The 24,423-nt window shown below is 41.0% G+C and overlaps 1 protein-coding gene across 1 annotated transcript in view; it reads left to right on the forward strand.

Annotated features, from left to right (window-relative positions):
• UBE2V2 (ubiquitin conjugating enzyme E2 V2) overlaps positions 1-24,423 on the forward strand; it is a 32,027-nt gene that overhangs the window by 2,009 nt on the left and 5,595 nt on the right. Inside the window, exons 2-3 of the mRNA XM_007464013.1 lie at positions 16,939-17,087; positions 21,653-21,778. Coding sequence (XP_007464075.1) covers positions 16,939-17,087; positions 21,653-21,778 — 275 coding nt within the window. The remainder of the gene's footprint in view (positions 1-16,938; positions 17,088-21,652; positions 21,779-24,423) is intronic.

Here is a 24,423-nt window from a genome sequence, read left to right on the forward strand (position 1 = left end):
GTGGGATCTTCCCAGACCGGGGCACGAACCTGCGTCCCCTGCATCGGCAGGCGGACCCTCAACCACTGCGCCACCAGGGAAGCCCCATGTTTTTTTATTTAAGCCAAAATAATCTTGATAAAAATAGCTCTTTAATAGTCCAAAAAGAAAAAAAACACCTGACAGATATATTTTTTTAATTTTAACTAAAGCATTATATTTTAACTTGCATTACCTAAATCATATGCTTTTAGTCTTTCTGTTACTGGAAGAAAAATTGGTAGGAAGAATTCTAACTAGACTGAGACCTCTAAGCTGACCGATAGGATACTTTGCCATACCATTTGGTCCTCTTTGTTTTGCAGTTGAGTAAACTGAGGCCTGAGGAAATATGAGGTTTTACATAGTTGGTTAGCAGTAGAGTCCAGATCAGAATCTGGGTTTTTTACTCTCAGTCTAGTGCTTTTTCCATCATGAGCAATTATGAATTTGGAATAATCCTGAAATCAGGAATCTTACTTCCTTTTAGGCTTGAGAGTGGCTTTCATACTTCTCTTCCTAGCAGAATCCTTGTTTCAGACTGTCAGATGCTTCTCGTGGACAGAAGTAGGGCTCTGGTGGAGACCCCACTGGCTAGGTTCCCCTTTCCCAAGAGGCAGTCACCTCTGGGGGTCAAGATGATTTCATAGGACACAGCTTAAGAAACACGACTCTTTGGGATAGAAATCTGTTAGTATATTTAGTACCAGTGATTCAAAAATTTAATCACATCTCAGCACTAATAGAAGTATTAATGTTAGATTAAAAAGTGTGGTAAGTCTACGTAAGCCATATAGGTGGAAAACAACCACAGTGAAGCCTAATTACCTTTTTCAGAAGTGGGAAGCATTATGTATACTGGAAGAGGAGCTGGGTTGGCTGTGTTTTGATTCCCCTGCTGCCCTGGTAGATTGCCATGCTAGGCGTGCAGTGAGTCTCATAAGCCTTGCTTTTCCGTCCCTTCTATGAAAAGTTTGGACTACATGATTTTGTTTGTTTTCCCCATCTTCAGGATGAAGATTTGTGGATATGGGCAGAACTTGGGAGTAGTAATAGAAGAGATTTGCAGATGTAAATCATAGAACCTGGAAATTAAACAATACAAGAGCTGAACTGTAATAGTCCAGGGTATTTCCCTCTTGAGACTTTAATAACAGGCCTGGTAGATTTGTCTATGTGAGTAAGGAACCTGGGTGCTCTTGACGTATGTTTGCTCTTGATAATATCGTCAGGCAATACAACCTATCAGCAGTCCTCCCTTTGCATGGTAGTTTGGGTGGCATACTGAAACAGTTCAGAGCAATCTCACTAAGTGAGAAAAATTATGATTATTCTGTGACCTTTGAAAATGTTTGCTGAAACATTGAAAAATTCCTGGGGTTACAAGCATATAGGAAAAATGGAAAAAATAGTAAAACTAACATTTGTTTAGTACACTGTAGTTTAAACGTGAGAGATTAAGAATTAGAGTGTTTTTGGTTATAAAACACTTGTCAGGAGTAGTTTGAACAGTGCTTGCCTTATCTTTTTATCGTATAACTTATGTGGAACAAGCATCTTTTCTGTGCTTTGGTGAATTGTCATACTCCTAAATTTGGATCTGCTTCCAGTATTTTGTCATTTGTGCTTTCAGTGTTAGGAAATATCTGTGAGAGTTTCTTTATGTGAAGTTTTTCACTTCCTGTGGGACACGGTCATCCTTTTCCTACATCTCCTTTCCTCATTTATGTCAATAAGCTCACGTTCACAGAATCCCTCTGCCTCTTCTTCCGGAGTCTCTCCTATGTTCCCACGGTCAAATTTCTTCTGTGACTCTCTTTACATTTGTTCAAATTTCAGTTCCCGTGTTGCCAGTTCTTGTTTCTTTGCTGGACTTTCACCTTTGTTGGCTATTTTTATGGACTGTCACTGGTAGACAAGGAGGCAACTCTGTTCCATGCTTTGCTTTCTGTTAACTGAGTAAGAGATGTGCAGTGAGCCTCAGGTACACACTGAAAGCTGTGAATTGCTGGCTGCTGGTCGGGACTGCTCGTCTGTCACTCACATGGTGACCTGTGGACTGAGGAGCTAGCAGCCACGTGTGAGCTCTGTGCGCTTACTCATTGTCTGCGTACCATGAAGACTGGATTCTGAACCCTGTTGTGGGGGACTGATGTCTCACTAAACCGTGGTAACTGAAAGTCACGCGTGTGGAAACCATGAGAAGCGGAGATTGCCCATATGTGGAAACATCCACTTAGCAAGTATTTGGGGAGCTGTTTGACGCAAAACTTCAAAATGGATGTGAGGTATGTAGACTAGAACAAATGTAATGAAATCCAGGGTTCAAAAGTTTGTTTCAGGGGCTTCCCTGGTGGCGCAGTGGTTGAGAGTCCGCCTGCCGATGCAGGGGACGTGGGTTCGTGCCACAGTCCGGGAAGATCCCACATGCCGTGGAGCGGCTGGGCCCGTGAGCCATGGCCACTGAGCCTGCGCGTCCGGAGCCTGTGCTCCGCAACGGGAGAGGCCACAATAGTGAGAGGCCCGCGTACAAAAAAGTTTGTTTCAGAAGTAGTTAACTGTTTTAAAAGAGCAGATGTATTTATGAGTAAATCTTTGAGATATTATTGTAAGATGGGACTTCAGGACTGGGTTTGGAAGTGTATTCTTGTTTACACAGTCTTTGCTGACTTGTGTAAGAGCAGATGTTATTTTCAGTTTAAGTTGGAACTCAGCAAAGTTTGAAACTACAGAAGGGGAGAGAGGTCCTTATGGCTTGTATAGGTCCTTATACATATATGGGAATAGTAGTGCTCATGGAAAGTACATTATGAATCATTTAGGCTCTAGGCAAAGTATATTTTATAGATGAGCGCTATCTAGATATGAAATGACTTTCACAAGATTACTTAGCTAGATGCTGAGTCCAGAGCTAGTTTCTTGATTACAGGTTCTTTGATTCTGCTTCTGTATCACACTGTGTTCTATAAACTTTGGTTGCTTCATGTAAGTGGAATCATACAGCATTTGTCTTTTTCTTTGTGACATTTCTCAGCATAATACTCTCTAGGTCCATCCGTGTTGTCGCAAATGGCAAGATTTCATTCTTTTTTATGGCTGAATGGTATTACAGTGTATTTGTGTGTGTGTGCACGCACGTGTGTGCACCTTCCACATCATCTTTATCCATTCATGTATTGATGGGAACTTAACGTTGCTTTCATATCTTGCCTGTTGTACATAATGCTGCAATGAATATAAGGGTGCATATATCTTTTTGAAATAGTGCTTTTGTTCTCTTCGGATAAATAGCCAGGAGTAGAATTGCTGAATTGTATGGTAGTTCTATTTTTAATTTTTTGAGGGCCCTCCGTACTGTTTTCCATAGTGACTGCACCAATTTACATTCCCACCAACAGTGCACAAGGGTTCCGTTTTCTCCACGTTCTTGCCAACTTGTTTTTTGTTGTCTTTTTGATGACAGCAATTCTGACAGGTGTGAGGTGGTGTCTCATTGTGGTTTTGATTTGCATTTCCCTGATGATTAGTGATGTTGAGCACCGTCTTTTCACGTGCCTGTTGGCCATCGTGTGTCTTTGGAAAGATGTCTTATTCAGATCCTCTGCCCATTATTTAAATCAGGTTGCTTTTTTGGATGTTGAGTAGTATGAGTTCTTTGTATATTTTGGATATTAATCCCTTATTAGACGTAGTGTTTGCCAATGTCTTCTCCCATCCTGTTGGCTTCCTTTGTGTTATGTTGATAGTTTCCTTCACTGTGCAAAGCTTTTAGTTTGATGTAGTCTCATTTGCTTATTTTTGCTTTTTTTCGCCCTTGCCTGAGGAGACATCCAAAAAATTATTGCTAAGACTGATGTCAAAGAGCATACTGCCTAAGTTTTCTTCTAGAAATTTTAAGGCTTCAGGTGTTACATTTAAGTCGTTGATGGATTTTGAGTTTACTTTTGTGTGTGGTGTGAGGGAGTAGTCCGGTTTGATTCTTGTGCATGTAGCTGTCCGGTTTCCCCAGCACCATTAATTGAAGTCACTGTCTTCATTGTATGTTCTTGTCTCCTTTGTTGTAGATTAATTGCCCACATAAGTGTGGGTTCATTTCTGGTTTGCCCGTCTTAAAAAATTTGCGTTATTTGTCTCTTTATTGTTGAGTAGTAAGAGTTCTTATATATTCAAGTTCCTTATTAGATGTACGGTTTGTAAATATTTTCTCTCTGTAGGTTTTTTGGTTTTCTTGATGGTATCCTTTGAAACCCGAAAGTTTTAAATTTTGATAAAGTCCATTTTATCTATTTTTTTCTACTTTATTAAGATGAAAAGTCTGGCTTTTGGTATGTCCTTCATCGTCTACCTGACTCTGTTTTAAAAGCATCATGTTGACATATGTAAGTTCTAAGTGATGATCTGGTTATAATTATTATACAGGATTACCACATGACAGAGGGTAGGAGTCTAAGCCCTGCCTTGCCAGGTGTGAGGTTTAATGTTACATTAACAGAGTTATACAGCCAGATAGCAGGCATGCTTCAAGCAGTTTATTCTTTGTAAGTATGTAATTATGCCATAGATTTTTTTCAGTCTAGTGACTGGAAATGTTACTGAAAAGTACCAACAATGCATAACTTGGTTTACTGTTCGTTATTCATGGTAGTGTCACCTGCTAGCTAAATTATCAGTTACAGCTTACTAAACAGTATTGATGTAAGTGGTTGTTTCCTGAGAGGATATACTTAAGTTATTGAAAAGTTTTACATTTTCTCGAGTGTTCACCCTGCCAGCAGTGACTTGGCGGGATACTTCCTTTGCCTCTAACTGCAGCTCCCTGGTGTCACAGGAGAGCCCCTGTACCCTGTAGGTGGTCTCCGGGCGGGAGAGAGGGAGGTGAGAGAGGGAGGTGTGCCAGTCCTCACTCCACTTGGAAGTTCCTGCTGGAGAGGAAGCAGAGTATGTTGTGGTTCACCTAGCTTTCTGCCACTCCCGAGTTTATTCTCAGGGAGGCATTCCTTCTTAGTTCTGAAGTAAACATTGCTCGTAGGTTTCCTGGAGAATATTAAGTAACTCGGTTCTCCCTGGTTAGTCTGCCTCATTGAGATAGCAGTAGTGTTCTGAGCAAAATCTCTTGCGGTAGCTTATTGTATTTGAATGCGTCCGCCTACATGGTTGTCCTCACCCATCACCACTGCCAAGATGCTGGGGAAAGGATTCTGTGTTCAGAATCGGCATCACCTGCTTCAGGACTGGCCCGTAAGTGTCGACAGAAAGGTTGAAAGTAAGCGTCTGCCGTAAACGCACCACGTGTTTATTGAGTGCCTCCGATGTTGTCATTTCCTTACGGTGCAGTTTCTATGCGAGTGATTTAATAATGAGAAAACAAATGGCTCAAGTAAAATCTAGCTTCCCCCTTTGTGTATTATAATGTTTTACTTTTAAATTTTGTTTTGAGTTTACCTTTCTGAAGTGAAGCGGAACTAAAAGGATATTTTGTGTTCAAATACTTTCATTAAATAAACACATGAAGCTGCATATTTTCTCCTTACCTGAGTTAGTGTACAGCACATATAGGCTGTAAGAAGAGTTGCAGAATTTTGGGAGAGTGGCTGGGGACAGAGTGGTTTTGGCTGTCACCTAAAGAGTACCAGTAGCATGATTCACATTCTACTGCACATAATGCAGCTTCCATACCACGGGTTCGAGGCACTTTGCAAATCCTCTAATCCAGAGGATTTGTGTTTGAAGGTATAGTACAGATGCTTCAGATGTACGTTTGACTTGAAATTTTTTTCAGATTTTTCATCTGCCATATTTCATCAATTCTAAGACAAATTTTAATATCTGAAATGGATATATGGCTTCAAACAGTGATTTATTCCTATGATTTGGGGGCTGACTGTGTGGTTTTGCCAGTCTCCCTTCACCTGACTGTGGGCTGGGCCTTGTGCCCAGGTGCCTTGGTTCTAGTCCGCATGGCCACTCCAGGTGCCCTGTTTGGACTTCTCGCAACCCAGTAGTGTCTGGGAGGTCAGAATTTGTATGGTGGTTGGCTTCCAAGAAAACCAAACAGAAGCTATAGGGCTCTGACGAGGCTCGTCCCAGCCCAGAACCGCACCAGCATCGCGTTCTGTTGAAACAAGTGGCAAGGCCAGCCCAGAGTCGGGGGGGAGGGGAGTAGCCCTGGCCTCTGACCAGGAGGGCGCGTGCCTGGAGACAGGGGACAGGTTGTTCACAGCTGGCTCTGAGGCCGGCTACACTCCGTGTGCTTTGTTCTTGAAGGTGGATTTCACAGACTGGAGTATAAATCAAAGTGTATAAATATTTTAAAATTCTTGTTATATTTTGTCAAATTCCCTCTTCAGCAAGGTGTAGTCAATTTCTGGTGATGTGTAAGGATGGATAAATGTAGTTTATCCACTGTCTTGCCGACATTGTGTTTACTGTGCTTTTAATTTTATTTTTTGTTGGGAGTACAGTAATGTCCTTTTTTTTTTTTTAAGGCGTCATGTTTTTCTTATTTTCTCTTTTGGTTCATTTTCTTGTTGGATTATCAGTTGTATTTCATATCTGTCTGTGAAATACATATTATCCATTTACTACTTTAGTGTTACTGGTTATTGATGTTATATGGTTTTAATATTTTAAAAATCAACTTAAAATTTTTATACCTTATGTTTATTACTTTTTCCCTTTTGCTTTTTTTTTTTTTTTTTTGGACTTCTTAGGATAGGGTCACGTCTGATGTTCTGAAACAGTCCTCCAAATGGAATTCAAGAATCCTAAACTTGGGAGGAGCTTTAGGAATAACGTGGTTTCGCAAGGGTTCTGAAGCTGAGGATGGAGGTGGGGCAGAGACCTGGGGACAGGATTTCTCCTTTCTCTCCAGTCCAGCCGGACCCCTCCTGAAGTAGGCTTCTATGTGCGGGTCAGTGAGCTGGGTTGGGGTGGGCTCATGTAGTTTAGTCCCGCATTTTACATCAAAGTACGCAGAGTGGAAGAAAAAGACACTTTGCCCAAAGTCACCTGTCTAGTTTTGTGGTAGAGCGAAACTACTGCTTTAGGAAACTTTCCTGTTGCTTTTGTCATCTAAGTGCCTCTCATACGCTGTGATTTCTGTGTCTTGCTGCCCTGATAGGCTGTCGGCTCCATGAGGGCTGGGACTGTCAGTGTGAGAGCCCATGGCCTAGCACAGTTTCTAGCTCGTGCTTGATGTTTAGTTTTGGTTATTGGAAATAAATAAAATCACAGAATTACAACAATAAAACGAAGCACATTTTCCTTAGTGGAGGCGTTTAACGTTTTTTCCCTGATTGCTCTTTCATCACAGCCGATGTTATCCCCTTGCCCTCCTGTCCTTGAAGCCTGTGCTTAAACCCCTCCCTTGGTCTTCACCGCCGCAGGTGAAGTCTGAATTTGCAAGCACACCTGTCCTTCCAGGCAGTTTCTGGCTCTTTGCTCATTTATCCTCAACTGCTATCCCCACACATTGCCTACCATTCTTTCTCTCCTTATTTAGGTACTGTTTCTCCTCTTTTTAGACGAAAGATTTTTAAACACCAGAAAAATGCATGAATACACATGCACCCACCCCCAGCTCTCTCAAACGCTAATAAATTATTCTTGCTTCAGGTTTTCTGGGTTTTGGTGGGGTTTTTTTTGCCGTACACGGGCCTCTCACTGCTGTGGCCTCTCCCGTTGCGGAGCACAGGCTCCGGACGCGCAGGCTCAGCAGCCATGGCTCACGGGCCCAGCCGCTCCACGGCATGTGGGATCTTCCCGGACCGGGGCGCGAACCCGCGTCCCCTGCATCGGCAGGCGGACTCCCAAACACTGCGCCACCAGGGAAGCCCAGGTTTTCTGTTTTTTGAAGAAACGAAACGTTACCAGGACCCTTCCAAGTACTAGGCCCCTTTCTCTTTGCCCAGAGGTGATCACTATCCTGATTAAGGAGTATATTCCACAAACATTTTTATACCTTTGCTAGATATGTGTGTACTCAGGAGGAGTATAGTAAAGGTCTGTTGGTACATAGCTTTGTTTTTCTTTTTGGTTTATTTTTTCTTTTTAATTATGGTAAAGTGTATGTAACATACAGTTTACTGTCTTAACTGCCTCTGTACAGTTCAGCAATATCATGTATTCACTTTGTTGTGCAGCCAATCTCCAGATCCTTTTCACCTTGTAAAACTGCAACTGTACACTTACTGAACAACATGTTTGTAAAATTTTAGCATTGATTGATGCTTGTAGCTCTAATTCTTTCATTTTAATTGCAACAGTATTCTGTCATGGATTATACTATGTGATGCTTAGGTTGTTTCTAAATTTTCATGATTAGAAATCATGGTAAGTGAGCGTTCCTACCTTCCTCCAACCCTTTGTCAGGATCTCCGTGAATGTTACCAGTTTCCTCCCAGAGTTGCACCAGTTTATGCCAACCTCAGCAGTGAATGTGCCTCCATCTCTACATCTTCGTCAAACCAAGTATTGCCAGACTTAATATTTGTCAGTCTGGTGGAGAGTCATTATGGTTTAATTCATGTTTCCCCTGATTACTGTTGAGGTTGAGAACCCTTTTTATATGTTTATTGTACATCCCTGTTTCCACTCCTGTGAACCTCCTTATTCACTATTTTGTTTTCCTTGTTGAATCATAGGATGAATTCTTTGTATATTTTGGATGCTGACATTTTCTGCTTATGTTACTCATAACAGTTTGTGGCTCTTTTGTGAAGTTGGTTTTTAAATTTTAGTCAAGTTTATCAATCTTCTGGTTTGTGCTTTTTTTTAAAAGAAATCCTTTCTTATATCCCAAGGTCAGAGGATATCATATATTTTCCTAAAGTCTTATGTTTTGCTCTTCACATTTAGGCATTTAATATGCCTAGGATTGATTTTCATGTATACTGTGAGATAGGGATCTAATTTATTTTTCCATGTGGATAAAATTTTCTAATATCATTTACTGAACAGTCCAGTCCATTCTTTCCCTGTTTTTTTGTTTTGAAATAATTTCAGATTTACAGAAGAGTTACATGAACAGTATGAGGAAATCCTACCCCATGCTAATATTTAAGATTTTTGCATGTGCTTGCGTGTGTGCTCTTTCTTTCCCTCTTCCCCCCCACCCCGCCACAGACACATTTTTTTTTTTAAGGTATCAAATGTTTATGATTATTCAAATTAACTGACTTTCCTAATTACCTGAAAAACCTACAAGTCCCATTTACAGCTGATTAAAGGGTAAAGAGTCATGTTTTGTTTTTTCACCAGGTACCTAGAATGCTGCCTTTGTGTAGTGTGCTTTCCATTTAACCAGATTTTTCACTCAGAATCCAAATAATTTCTTCCGCAATAGTTCCATTTGTAATGAGGGATTAGGATTTGGGTGGGGGGAAATACCAACAGAAATCATTTTAGTACTAGTGTCCCTTTTAAATTTCTATCATTGAACTAGTGTTACATAGTGATAAATTACTCTTGTTTTAGTTATTTTTAAAAGCAAGAACCTACCACATGCAGGCACTGGAACTGGTACATTACACACTTTCACGCTTCCATTCCCTTAGTCTTATAGAAACTATCATCCTCATTTTACAGAGAGGGAAGTTCAGATCAGTGTATGTGTTCTTTAGTGTAGAATTCCTTCAAATAAGTTTTGAAATAGTTATGTCCCAGTTACTGTTGCTGTGTGAAAAGCTACCCCATAATTTAGCACGTAAAAACAACCATTTTTTTTTCACGTTTACACATTCCATGAAACAAAATCTAGACAACGTCTAGAGGGAAGAGTTTGTCTGTACTCAACAGTGTCTGAGTCCTCAGCCAGGAGTTCTTGATGGCTAAGGATGACTTTATGGATGAAATCTGAAATCACCTGGAGCATCTTCACTCAGGTCTGACAGTTCATGATGGCTATTGGCTGGGTCCTTAGGTGCAACTGTAGGTTACAGCCCCTACTCCATGTGGCCTGGGCTTCCCCATAATATGACAACCTCAGGGTGGTCAAACTGCATAATTGGCAATTCTAGGTTCCAAAAGCAGGTATCTAGCAAACAAAAGAAAAGTATTTCTCACGATTCTGTTGACTGACTAGAAGGTGCTTCTGCTTCCCATGGTGCTGCCTGGGGTGCGGCGATGGCTGGAAGGTCCAAAGCGGCCTCACCAGGTGGCCGCAGTGGGTGCTGGCGGGGAGCTCGACTGGGGCTATCAGCCTGGGGCTTCGGTTGTCACCCACACAGGCCTTTCCACGAACCTTCTAGAGCTTCATCCTCATGGTGCCCGGGTTTCAAGGAGTGTTCCGAGTAGAAAAGACGGTAACTTCGGAGCAGGGTCACTTCTGCCTCATTCGGAAGCACCGCCGCAGTGGGAACCGAGGGGCTCTCTGGGAACCGGAAACGACATCACCGCTGGGCCTTGGGCCCTCCAGGGAGGGCCCCCAGTGCTCTGGGGGCACCGCCCAGGGCCTGCGAGGCGTGCTCACCCGGCTGCGGGCACGCAGCGCTGCGGCGGGACGCCCGGAACCGACACATTTTTTTTAATGAACCGTTTGAGAATAAGTTATAGACATGTCCCTCTTTGCTGCTAAATACTTCACTGTGTATGTACTGAAATCCAGGGCGTTCTCTTACTTGACAATATAATTATCAAAATCAAGAAATTAACTTTGATACCGAACTTTTATCTCTGGGCCCTGTTCAGACTGCCAGTTTTCCGCTAATGTTCTTTAAAGCAAAATAATAACATGTATATTCTTCTGGTACATGATTCAAGATTGGTCCTCTTTTAGTGTGGATTCCTGCTTTTTTTTTTTTTTTTTTTTTTTGATGTGGGCCATGTTTCTATTGAATTTATTGCAGTATTGCTTCTGTTTTATGTTTTGGTTTTTTGGCCACAAGGCGTGTGGGATCCTAGCTCTGACCAGGGACCGAACCTGCACCCCCTGCTTTGGAAGGCGAAGTCTCAACCTCTGGATTGCCAGGAAAGTCCCCCTGCCGACTCTTAATGCTGCCTTTGTTACATATCCTGTTTTCATACATGCATGTATCTGTTTGGGGGCTTTCTTTTTCATTAGTTTGTCGATTCTTGCACTGACTTCACATTATCTTAATTACTTTCTTTGGCTGATGGGGAAGTTTTAATATCTAGGGAAGTTATCCCCTCTGTTTTCTTTAAAAGTTTTCTCCAAACTCCTGCCCCTTAAGTTTTCCATAAGAATATTAGGACTCTTTGTCCTGTTCCAAGAACAGTGCTATTGGAATTTCAGTTTAAATTGTAAGAATCTGTGGATTAGTTTGAGGAGAACTTACGTATTTGCAGTGAGTTTCTCATGTAGGCAGATTGCTCTGTTTATTCAGTTTTTTGACATTCTTTGCTTATGTTTTTTAATTTTCCCCACTGACGTCCTGAATATTTTCACCTACTCTCCCCCTGAATGGTTTCTTTTATGTTGCACCTGGAGAGTTTCTTCTTCAAGGAGACCTTCCTTGTCTGTTCTTTGGGGTTGGTTGTCCTTCCTAAGTGTCCCCAGAGGATGTTTTACCTTGTGTTGTTCTATCTCTTTAACTGTCCTCTCATAGACTGTAAACTTCTTGAGGGCACACAAAGGTTTTGGTCCTCCTGGTATCAAGTGCCTAGCATAGTAACTACATCCAGTAGCCAGGTTTATTGAGTGAAAGGATGAATTAATGTAGAAGTAATGGATATGAGCAAATAGGTTTCCCAGTACTTTGATGCCTAATGCATGTTCCTCTACATGTGGTGTTTTCCTAATTTTGTTTCATCCCATTAAGGAAGAAAAGAATGTTAAAACCGAACAAATATTCGAGTCTTAAATTTCTGAAAAATTAGAAAATATTATTCACAGAGAGCTTTTATAAATGCTTCTGTTAATATATAATTTTAAGCAATGCAATATCAGAAGATAAGTCCTTATTTCTTAGACTTGAATTTTAAAACTCTTTATGATGTTTTTGTTTATATAGTGAATTTCAACAATGTGTATATTTTGAAAAATATGTGTTTTAAGTCGTACACATTCTGAAGTTTCCCTGCTTTTTTATTTTCTGAAGTATGCAGTATACAGTAATGGAAACAGTTGTACTCATGCTGAGAAATGTGAATTTCACTTTTGACTCAGCTACTGGCTTGCCATGATCCTGAGTGAGTTACTTCATGTCTTTGATCTTTGTGAAAATGTTGATATATCTGCCCATCAGACCTCAAAAGATATTTCCCTTCTTCAGTTAGATGACTGTATGGGAAAGTACTTTGAAAAATATAAAATGACAGTTATATTATTTCCCTGGGTAGGGAAATAGTTTCCTTCGCGCACACCCAGGTGTGTGATATATGGAAAGGCTCTTTTTTCCAGTGTTCAGAGCAGGATTTATTTTTGGCAGTTGCCCCCACAGCTGGTCATGACGTGTTCCTCCTCCCATCAGATTTGCAGGGCCAGGGATGTGCGTGCTGTCCGGGACTGAGGGGAGGGAGTGAGAGTAATGGCGGGCAGCTTGGGCTTTGGGACTTGTTCCCTCCTCGCCTCCCCCACTCACTCTCCATGTTGTTAGGGTGAACCTTGCGAAATCACTTTCTGTTGATCACAGAGATGCCTGAACCTCGGCAGTTTCACTCATGTGGCCCAACCTAGTAGTTTAAGCCTTAATTTTCTTACTTAGTGAAATGGTGATGTTAAAACAACATAAGGTAAAATTTAATGCTTCTGCCTGTAAAGCTTTTAGCAAATGTCTGTCACATAGGAGGTGCTCAATAAATATGTCCATTTTAACTGAGTCAGTCTGCTGGGAGTTTGCGGGGACTCCGAACTCCCAGAGTGGGATGGGAAGCAAGCACTCAGATTACAAGTGGGTCTGTTCAGGAGTTCCATCTTAGCAGCGTGCCTCCTCAGGTGTGTCGAAGGGTGACAGAAGCCCAAGCGCCTAAGAGAACTCTGCAGGGGCAGTTACGCAGCCTGGCCGGCCCGGAAGCTGGGTGCCCCGACACTCCCTCCCCTAACCTACCACCGCCACTCTGGGCGTGTAGTGCGGGGAGCCGGGTGTTCGTGAGGACCAGCTACGTAGGGCTGGAAAGCAGATAAGATGGAAGAAATTCATTCTGTTTGTATGGGGGTTTTCCTTTCATTTCTGTAGGTGATGATGATTCACCTGGTCAAATAGTGTGAAAGGGTGTCCAGTGAAGTCCTGCCCACCCCATTCCCCAGCATGACTAATATTATTCGCCAGGACATTTAAAAATGGTACTTGATTATGCTTATATAGAAACATGTTTGTAAGTGAGGAAAAGAGCAAGTTACAAAATTATGAGTCATGATATCATTTGGGAAAAAACACAGAAACCATATATTACTATATATGGAAAGTAATCTGAAAAGAAATAACACTGAAATGTTCATAGTTATTTATTTTTGGGTTTTCTACATCCCAGAGTGTAGAACTGGAATTCACCTGGCCTTCTTCAAAACTATACCACCTCATCTTTTTTTTTTTTTTTTTTAGTGTTATCAGAGCTTTCTTAATTTAGATGGTTGGTTGCAAAGTGATGTTAAATTTGCTTTGCTGTCATTTCTTACGTTTGTGTGGATAGATTGACAGATTTATTACTGTTTAAGGTTTTATTTGGGCTTTTTTCCTTATAACTGAAAAAGGTAAACATATTTATGAGTTATAATTAGGAAATCCATGTTCCTAATAAACAACATTTCAAGACTCATTCTAGTTTTTATTTGGCAGTGTTTACGCCGTTACTTTTGGTATTGTGGGAATTAAAGGTACATTATTAGGAATCGGATAGCCTTGAGATTAAAAACTGGAAGCGTGTTTTCTAGGTTGTTTGCATTCAGCATTTTGCTTTTGAATAATATTATTTGGGGTCTTACGTCTTATGAATGGAGGTTCATTGTAATGTAGTAAGGAGGAGACTAGATTAGTGGATGCCTGGAGACTTGGGTTTTTGACTTGGTTTGGTAACTAACTGGTAGTTAAGTGACTTTAGGATTATCACCTAACTTTTCCTGGTGAGAACTTTCTTTTCTCTAAAGAGTTAGGTTTTGGACTGGATGGTCTCTGAGGTTTTTTTTCTTTTAATGAAGATCCCAGACTAAGGGATTAAAGTATTTAAAACTATTAAACAACAACAGTAATAACAACAACATGCACACGTATACACACATAGGAAAAAGGCAAGCAGAACTAATAGAAGGCGGCTCAGACATGGCAGGAGATCCAGAGGGCAGCTTATGTACACACTGCAACACTCACAGACCAACATCCCCAGCTCGTGGTGTTTTCTCTTCACAGACATTAGTGGTTGGTTGAAATAAAACCAGAGTACTCTAGCCCTGAATTTAAAAATATAGCTCACTGGTGTTCGTTTTGAGTCTTATACTTTAAAAACAATATAATCTTAGCTGCTATAATCTTTTAAATGTTAACATTGCCAATAACTGATCCATTAATCTTAGAACTGTCTCCCCAAAATGCAGCATAGAGAAATGGTGAAAAGTTTAGCAGTCACTAGGTTTATCACTTTTATGGCACTTATGTAAAAAGAAGCATTACTTTTACATTGTTTACTTTGTAGTTTTGGATGCTCATAAAGCTCACCTGACTGAATTGTTTATAAAAAGGAGGCAACAAAATTCAACACAAATTTAGAATTTTTCTTCGGGAATGACTTCATAATGTAAGGGTAATCGGGGTCCTTTAAGAAGCCTTTAAAAAGCAAGTCAGTAGCAATAGATGGTGGAGATTCTGACTGTGCAGCTGCAGGGAAGAGCAGTTGTCCCAGTGTTATGTGCATAGAAACTTAGAGCTCAGGGGACTGTTTCCTGGGGGCCAACCTTCAGGACTGTACAGAGAGCTTGAATTCTCCCAAAACATAGATGGAGGTGAATGGAAGTTTTTTGTAATTTTATTTAATATGGACACTAAACTGGTCATAGTCAACATTTATTCTGTTTAAGATAGATTACCTTGTTTAATTTTCACAGTGGTTCTTTGGAGCAGAAGCCACCGTGGTCTCCCTTTTATAGATGAGAAAACGGGGCTGGGGCCCCTGTCTGGGAGGCAGCGGCACTGGGAGCTGGCCTTGGGCAGCGCCCATGATGCTGCCGGGATGGCTCGCTGTATAACGCACCGGTTAAGAGAGTGACTTTGGTCTAGAAACTGGGTTTTAATACTGGATCTGCCGCTTGTAACTGTGTGACCTTGGGTAGGTCACTTACTCTTCCAAACTTCAGTTTCTGTAACTGTAAAATGAGTGCTTTTAGGATCAAATGGGATAATTTATTTAAAATAGCACACAGTGTACCCTGAACAAATGGTTATTACTAGTTATTGTAGTTGTAATAATGAGTACTCTTGTTTTTGTGATTTATAACAGCCCCATGTTTCTGTGGCCCAAGATTTTCAAGCCTTTTTTATGAAGCACAGTACATAAAATGACTAGTGTTTTTTTTATATAATTTATTTTATTTTTGGCTGCGTTGGGTCTTCATTGTGGTGCGCAGGCTTCTCATTGCGGTGGCTTCTCTTGTTGCGGAACACGGGCTCTAGGCGCACGGGCTTCAGTAGTTGTGGCTCACAGGCTCAGTAGTCGTGGCGCACGGGCTTAGTTGCTCTGTGGTATGTGGGATCTTCCCGGACCAGGGATCGAACCCGTGTCCCCTGCATTGGCAGGCGGATTCTTAACCACTGCACCACCAGGGAAGCCCCGTGGCTAGTGTTTTTAAGTTACAGTACTTATTGGCTTTCCATTATTTGTCCAGAAGCATTACTACAAATTAGTAACTGAAAGAGATGTTTTAGTTTCAGCAAGAGAGATAAGTTATACAAAATGACAGTTGCTTTAAAAGAGGCGTCACTTTTTTTCCTGCCTCATGATTGTGTGTGTGCTTGCATGTGAGAGGGAGGGAGGGAGGGAGAGAGGCGGTGTTCCAGAGCCAGAAGGAGAGGGTCCTGATTTTTTTAAAAACTTGTGCAGTTGGGCTGGAGGGTGTTTCATGCTAGATGCTGTTGAGAACACGGAAAACCACAGGGTCCATCCTCTGGAGAGGCCAGGCCAGTGATCCTAGGACAGGTTGTGATAAGGTGCACAAATCATGGTTGGTTCCAGGGGTTGGAGGTCAGAATGGTGGCAGAGACCAGGTTCAGTGAGAGTGAGGGAGTAGGGACTGTGAAAGGCTGGGGGTTCTAGGCAGAGAGGAACGTTTCTGTGGTAAGATTTTAGAAATAAGTAGAATAAGGAGGTCTAAAGAAGTGGAGGTGTGAGAAAGGCTGTTGGATTGTGAAACTGTTGCTGGGTTGGGCCCAGATGAGAAGGACGTGTCTTAGGAAACATCCACCAGGAGGCTGGCTCTCCAGCCTCCAGCCTCCTGACGGGGGAGACGGGGCCCCCTGGTTATTAGGCAGCCAGCAGACTGGCTCAGGACCGAGGGTGGGGTCAGCATTCTCAAAATAGTACCTCTTAGTGCGTTTTTACAGATGGAACATAATTTTCTTCTTTGAAGATTACTGGAGAGTACATGCTAATGAAATGGAGCTTTTATGGACTTTCTGGTCACGCCTGTTTATTCGATGTCGTGTTTTTGGCTGAGGAACAGGAATCTCACTTATGGAAAAATAATCACTTAACGATGATTCCCTTATGATTGATTTATGTCAGTTTAAAACTGATTGCTTAGGAATTTATATACATGTTCTGTACTGCTGTTAATGTTTGGAACGGTGCTTTCTTTAGCGTTTTCATTTTGAAGGGTTTTTAGATTCAGCATTTTTGGGTGCAGAATGCTTTTTAAGGGGAATTTTGTCTTTGGGGGAAATAATTTTTAAAGGTTAATTTGGGAAAGGCTGAATTTGAATATGTGTAGCCCTTATAATTATGAGCTTTTGACATTGATGTTGACATTCTTTTGTATAGGCGTGAAAGTTCCTCGTAATTTTCGCCTGTTGGAAGAACTTGAAGAAGGACAAAAAGGAGTAGGCGACGGCACGGTTAGCTGGGGCCTGGAAGATGACGAAGACATGACACTGACGAGGTGGACAGGCATGATTATTGGGCCACCAAGGGTCAGTGCTACAAATTACATAGTTTTTTCTGTTAATATTTATTGTCACTTTAGAGTAAGCATTTTCTCTTACAATATTGATATTAAAATAAATAATTATGGTAACTTTAACTGAAACACTTCCTCACCTTTTACTTACTTTGTATACATTTATTGACGCTTGATTTTCTGGAGGATTGGGGGGCAAAGACTGATACAGTCATTGCTGCCAAAGTGTTTGCAGTTGAGTAGAGGAGAAGAAATGAACACAAATGATAGATTCTGAATATGGCAGAGAAAGTTCACTGCGGGACTTTAGAATATGTTTCTTCTAGCTGGAATAATTGAGGAAAGCTGAACAGTGGAGGAAGTTGCCTTTGGAATGAGCCTTAAAGGACTGGCTGGTAGGATTTCAGAAGGTGGTGATGGGGATGGAGAACATTCCAGATAGAGAGGAGAAAAGGTGAGGACATGGAGGGGTATTTGGGAAGAGCAAAGAGTGTATTTTGATGTAACATGTTACTAACCCGCTGTGTGTGTCATCAGGGTTTCTAAATTGGTTTGTGTTGAGTGCACATTGCTGTTGGCCAATGACAGTTGACTCGCCATGGAAATGTTCTGGCCTCCATGTTTTCATCTATAAAATATGTAGACAAGGCTGATTCTTGCATGTTTTCTAGCATTGCTGGCAACAGACCTGCTGTTTTATTCTTAGGTCTTTCTCAAGTTTATGACTTTCTATTTTTACTCAAAATCTTTTTCAGACTGGGAAATTTTTTTCTGCGTTGCATTCCTTACTCAAAGGCCCCATTTACTGCGCACCCTGCAGTGACTCTTGGAAATATGTATTGTATGTTTTTTGACTTGTTGGAAAGAACACAAATATGAAGGTTTTTTTAGTCTTTGGTTTTGTATACTGTTTGCTGCCTGTGATGGGAGCATTTCAACTGTTTTGCTGTTAGGTAGCGTTTAGATTTCCTCTTTATTTTTTATAAAAGAAAAATGGTCTGGTAATTAGCGATGTTAACTTTAGAGAATGAATTAATGTACGTTTTGCATTTTCTGGTATTCCTTTGCAGAATTCGTGCACTCTGCTAAACTATCAAGTTCCCTCTTCCCTCCAGTGCTCTGAGTTTTCCATAAGACATGTGAGGAAGGAAATAAAATCCTGATGGTTAGAATTCTTGATGTTTTATAACTTGGTATTTGTAATGAAAACCTTGATTTTCACTGCCTGTGAACAGTATCACCATGGTCTTTTTGGTAAAAGTAAGTGCTTATAATTTATGAGCATTCTTATCTAATGAACAGCTTGAAGATTGGACAGTCTGAACTGGGTGGAGTATATACATTCGAAATGATTTACATTTGGTTTTTCTCTAGTCGCTACCTCTAAGAGACTTTAAACTTTAAGAGTGTTTTGGAGTTTGTGCATAAGACCCCCCATGATTTTGTGGGCTGCCCTGTAACCTAGTTCACAAGTCTCTCTCACCCGGTTGGGGTCATCAGCAGGACCCCCGAACTAGCTGTTTCCCCCCGGTGTCACTGAACCACAGGAAGCTCGCTGGGTTGCTGTGCCCAGTGGGCGCCAAGGCTGCTGTAGGGTCGGATGGGGCTAGGCCTGCTTGCAGGGGGCACAGAGACAGGATGCTGCCCCCTGCCGCTTTCTGCTGGGGGTGTTGGGGAGGGTTGTCTTGGAGCCCCTTCCCCTTCCTGTGGAGCGGGAGGCACCCCTGAGAGGCCCTGTCCTTCCAGCCAGGCTTTCCAGCCAGGCTTCCCCGCCTGCTGAGGCCTGGGGGGCTGGGTGAGAGTGGGCGGTCCCAGCACTCATTCAGCTGCTCAGCTGCCTTTTAATAAAACCTGCAGGGGTGGCATCTCGGCTTAGTTGGTTTTTCTTTGGAAGGTGCCAGATTCAGAACAGTTTTGTCCCCAGCTTTAGGGTAATAGGAGAATTCCTACCTCAGCATTCTGTTACTTGGTTAGTTGTTTCTTGGTTTTTTATATTTTTTTTATATGTTACTAAGATGCCTGGTCTTTTATGTTTTTCCACTATTTATTTGGATTTATATAATTAGCGATTTTGTTTTTCCATATATGTTTGTGTATTAAATTTTCTAAGCAGTATTTTTTAGCATTAGATGTTTAGTAGCATTTCCAAGTTTCCTTATATGTATACTTTAGAAGTTTTGACAATTAAATGAGTTAATAATTAGACAATAAGAGAGTATCTGTAGTACATAATTAATAAACATTAGTTCCTTTTACTACTCTCTTTTCTGTCACTCTTTTGTTAGACAACAGAAAGACTTGGCTGTTAATTTAAAATTCAGGGGTGATGAAATTAATCCACGGTACCAAAAGTTAGGATGTTTAATCATTGTAGGCTAGCTTAGATTGAGGTATAATTTGCATATTGTGAAATGCATAGATATTACCATGGTTTTCGACAAATGGAGCTTGTTGCCCGCACCCATGTTGAGATACAGAACATGTCTGTGCCGCCAGAAATCCCCTGTGCCCCTCCCCGCCCTGCCCCAGTCACTACTCCCTACCCGCTAGAGTAGTCTTGTGTGTTGTAGGACTTTGTGCCAGTGGAATCGTGCAGTGTGTGTGCTTAGAGGCCCGCTTCTTTTGACTTGGCATATAATGTCTCGGGATCAGCTGTGTTGTTCCATGAAGTGGGTAGTGGTGTGTTTCACAGAGATGCCACAGTGTGCTTATCGCTTCTCCTGATTGCAGTACTCCCTGCCCATTACAAGTAAAGCTGCTGTGATTACAAGTCTTCTTGTGAACATAGGTTTGTTTCCATTTCTCTTGGATAAAATGCCTAGGAATGGAATTCCTACTTGGTAGGGGAGGTGTGTGCTTATTTATCTTTATAAGAAAATGCCATATTGTTTCCAAAATGGTTATACCATTCCCTACAACCAGCAAAGTATGAGAGTTCTAGTTGTTTCCATGTACTTTGAGTATTTTTAACAGTATGGAATTTCTCATGGGCTATGTAAGAAAAATTTTTTTTCCTTTTATTTCTTTTTTTATTGAAGTATAGTTGATTTACAATGTTGTGTTAGTTTCAGGTGCACAGCAAAGTGACTCAGTTATACATACATATGTATCTATTTTTTTTCAGATGCTTTTCCCTGGTAGGTTATTACAGAATATTGAGTATCGTTTTCCCTGTGCTCTACAGTAGGTCCTTGTTGGTTATCTATTTTATGTATAGTCGTGTGTGTCTGTTAACCCCAAACTCCTAATTTACCCCTCCCCCTGCCACTTTCCCCTTTGGTGACCATAAGTTTGCTTTTTATGTCTGTGAGTCTGTTTTGTATATAAGTTCATTTGTATCATTTAAAAAAAATTATTATTATTTTTAACGCAAGTTTTCTAGAGAGGCTGCTGTGCATGTGATTGGAGAACGACAGACCAGATGATTTCCTTGACCTTTAGTCCTGTTTAAACCTCTCCAGGTCCTGGGCATATTGTTAATATATGTTTGCTGTTAAACTTGGATGAGTTTTATCCAGCTGTTTCTTTTTTAAAATATTGAAATATTTAATAATATATGTACAAGATTGTTGTGTACATTTTAAATTACGGTAGTTTCATAATAACCCAGACCTGACCTCCACTTGGGAGAACTCTTACTTAAGGGAGAGGAAGCTGTGGATCAGTTGGGGTAAGTGAAATCTATGGATGGTTAACTTCCTTTTTCCCATGTTTATACAGGAATCAACAGGTATTAAATTTGTCACTTCCATTTTTTTTTTTACTTTCTTGTTTTAATTGAACACTAATAAGTTTACCTAGTGAACAGAAGCCATAAGGGTAAAGAAGAGTTAATTATAGGCATGAAAGTAAGCCTTGAAAAATCTAAAAGCATTAAGTCTGGTAGCTTTAAAATGGCTGTTTTCTAATATGGTGATGTTCAACTTCTCGATTAAGAAACCCTGTTTTTAAATGATGTGGAAAAATAAAAGTTGGCTCTTGCATCTCTGAATTTAGATAATGGAACTTACTGGGCAAGAAAATTAATGAAGTAGCAATTGAATGTCACTAACGAGGCGTGAATGAATTGTTCTGGTGCTGGACAGTGGTGTAGTGTATGGTGTTTATGCCAGGAGGTATATTGATTGCTGTATAAATGGGGTAACCATATAATTTATTGTCCAGCCAGACCCTTTTGAGAATGAAATGAAGTATTATTAATAATTAATACAGGAGCAGTAAGAATAAACAGAATTGTCCTGGAAAAATGGGAACCTTTGTGTATGTGTGACACAGTATGGACTTTTTAGTAAAATCTGAATTTAAGTGGTCTGTTTTTTCCTTTTAATTTGTTATAGGCATTGTCTGTACCACAAAAGCAAGTTCTGATCATTTTGATATTACTTTGTAGAATTATTTAATTTTGTAAAATCTCTACTTTTAAGTGTGCTTGCTGCCTTTTTTCTAGCCATATAGATCAAATAAATTCGTAGAAAAGTAAATTCTTGATCATACAAGTGGTAATATTAAGTACATTTATATTGTACTTTCCCTCTTGATTAGCACTTCAATATTATTACTATTATTTTTGCCTTCCAGACAAATTATGAAAACAGAATATATAGCCTGAAAGTAGAATGTGGACCTAAATACCCAGAAGCACCTCCATCAGTTAGATTTGTAACCAAAATTAATATGAATGGAATAAATAATTCCAGTGGAATGGTAAGTTAAAGTAGTCATTTTATTCTTACATAACCTATAAATATATAGTCAGGAGAATGTTAAAACAACAACAAAAGGACCTTTGTTTAGCGGAAAGTCTAAAACAGTTTATCTCATGTTGTTTTTCTCTTTTGAATGGACCTTTCCTTAAGAACCTTTATGTACTAGCCTAGATAGAGGTGAGGGTTTTATTAATTGCTTCAGTAGTCATATTTCAGCTGAATCCTTATTTGGTGATAAGAAAGTCATTATTTCTCTTTGAATTAACATTTTTCTTTAGGGTTAAGGTACATTGGTGAGATTAAAAGGATGGATATTCATGAAGAGGAGGTTTTTCTTTGAGGAACAAGTATGTCTCTACGGGAACAGACAGTCGTGGTTGAGCATGGTTGTTGAAAGCAAATAAATCAAAATGATGTGCTCTGCCTGACTCACAGAAGGAAGTGAGCGGAAATAATTTCCAGTACGAGTCTTAGGTTCATACGAGTACTAGAACTTGAAGTGAAGGCTCTTGAGGTGCCATGTTGAGAGCACCCTCCCATGCAGAATACGTGTTAGGAAGCATGATAACGTGATGATAGTAGCATGAACATCATCTGTCATGGGAGCAGAATGTTACCTTAACTTCTGTGTGTGCCTACTCATCCCGTCCGTGTTCCCTTTCCCCAGCAATGGTAATTAACATCTGGAGCATTTCTTTTGTGTTCTGTCACTTTTTCTTTATAGTTTTAGCCCAGGTGTCACATCTGTACAGCTAGCCTTCCTTCCTCCCTCCCTCTTTCCTTCTTTTCCGTCCATCATCCATCCCACACCATGAGTTTATACCATCATCTCCAGTTCTGTTCCAACACTGCAGGGTGTTTTTCAGATTTCATCCTTTCTGTGCTTGTAGTTCTTGCCTTCAGCAGTGAGAAACCTGCCTTCTGTTGCCCAGTGTGTTTACCTGCATGTGCTCAGTCCCCCTGTGTGAAAGCACACTTCCAGCAGCAGGCTGGGTCCTGGACACACAGCTGGCTGTCCGGCCCCCACCCCACCCCAGGGCTCCAGGTGGGCTGGCTCCTCCCTGCTGGGTGCACCAGACAAAAGCATGACCCTGACTGGAGGAGCACTATTGGGCATCTCAGCCCTGGACCTGCTGGGCCACTCCCATACCTCCCTGCGTGCGGTGTGTGCGGTGCGTGCGGTGCACCAGCCGGTGCTGGGCCCTGAGAGTCCTCCCTGCCCTGCCTGCTAGGGCATCAGTCCATGGACATTTATTGTACAACGTGTTGATACGTTCAGGTGTATAGTCATCTTATCTTGTGGTTTCTATTTTTACACGTGTTTCTTGTTTCTTGCCTACTTTTGAAATGGCCATTCTCAATTCTTTTCATTGTTTCTGTTCTTCCAGTGGTTATTCTAGAAATTACAGCGTGCATACTTAACTATTTCTGTGTCAGTAATATTAAGAGATGTGATGGAAGCAGGATTACAAAACAGTTTGAATTTACAGAAGGGATATTGTTTAGGGAATTTCTTTTATGACATAAAACTTTGCCTTTATGAGGAAGATATTTTTGTGAAATTTCTTTACCAGGAATAGCTGTTCTTCACAACTGCTGGTTTGTTTTCATATTATAGACTCTGCAAATTAGGTAATTCATAGTGAGTTCTACATTGTTGTGGGAACTAGGAAATTCAGGATTAAATTTCAGACCTGCCTTACGAGCTCATCTGATCTCATTTTGGACATTATGCCTCCTTCTCTGCCTCTCCTCCTTAAACCCTTTAGCACTAAGGTCTGTTAGTCTTTGTTGAAAATGTAACTCGAGTCCGGTTTTACTTTTCTCCTTACATTGCCACCGAGTGAATGTTAGCCATCATCTCTTGTCTGGGCCCTGCACAGCCTCTCTGATTCTCCTGCTTTACCTCCCCCAGTCTTTACAAAGCAAGCAGCAGAGGGATCTTTCTGAGGCACAGGTTGTGTCCTGTTGCTTCTGTGCTTTAAAATCCTGCAGTGGCTTCAGCCACACGTGTACACTCTCTGCCCTGGCTCCCTGGGGGCTCACGGTGCTCACAGCCGTGCACACCTTTCCTTTCGCCTCAAGACCGTTGCACTTTCTGTGCTACCGGGGTGGACATCCTTATGGACTCTTTCTTCACTTCCCTGTGTAAGTGTCACTCTCAGAGAGTTCTGTCCTGACTCCCAGTCTGAACTGTGTCTGTTTTGTTACTCTGCTACAGTCACTCTTTTATTCTTCCCCTTTGTAGCAGTTACTATAAATTATCATTTTTCTCTTCGTTTTTATTTTTGGCATTTTTAAAAGAATTGTTTCTAACACACAGGCAGGTTTTAGAGAATGATGTAACCAACATCCTCCACTTACCCTCCTCAAATCTTAACCTTTTTGTCTTATTTATAACAGGTCTTTTTTTAAAGAAAGACTGCATTATACAGAGTTAACTTTCTCTGTGCCTTTCCCGGTTTCTCCTTTCTCTTTCCTCAGAGGTGGCTCCATCTCAGATTTGGCATTTATCATTTCATGCATGGTTGTGTTTTTACTGTGCACGTTTGTGTATGCTTCTATGTTGTATCCCTTTTGTGTGGACTCATATGTCAGTGACTTTTTTTTTTTTTTTTTTTTTTTGTGGTATGGGGGCCCCCT

The sequence above is a fragment of the Lipotes vexillifer genome, unplaced genomic scaffold (assembly GCF_000442215.2).
Source record: "Lipotes vexillifer unplaced genomic scaffold, Lipotes_vexillifer_v1.1 scaffold69, whole genome shotgun sequence".
NCBI lineage: Eukaryota > Metazoa > Chordata > Mammalia > Artiodactyla > Lipotidae > Lipotes > Lipotes vexillifer.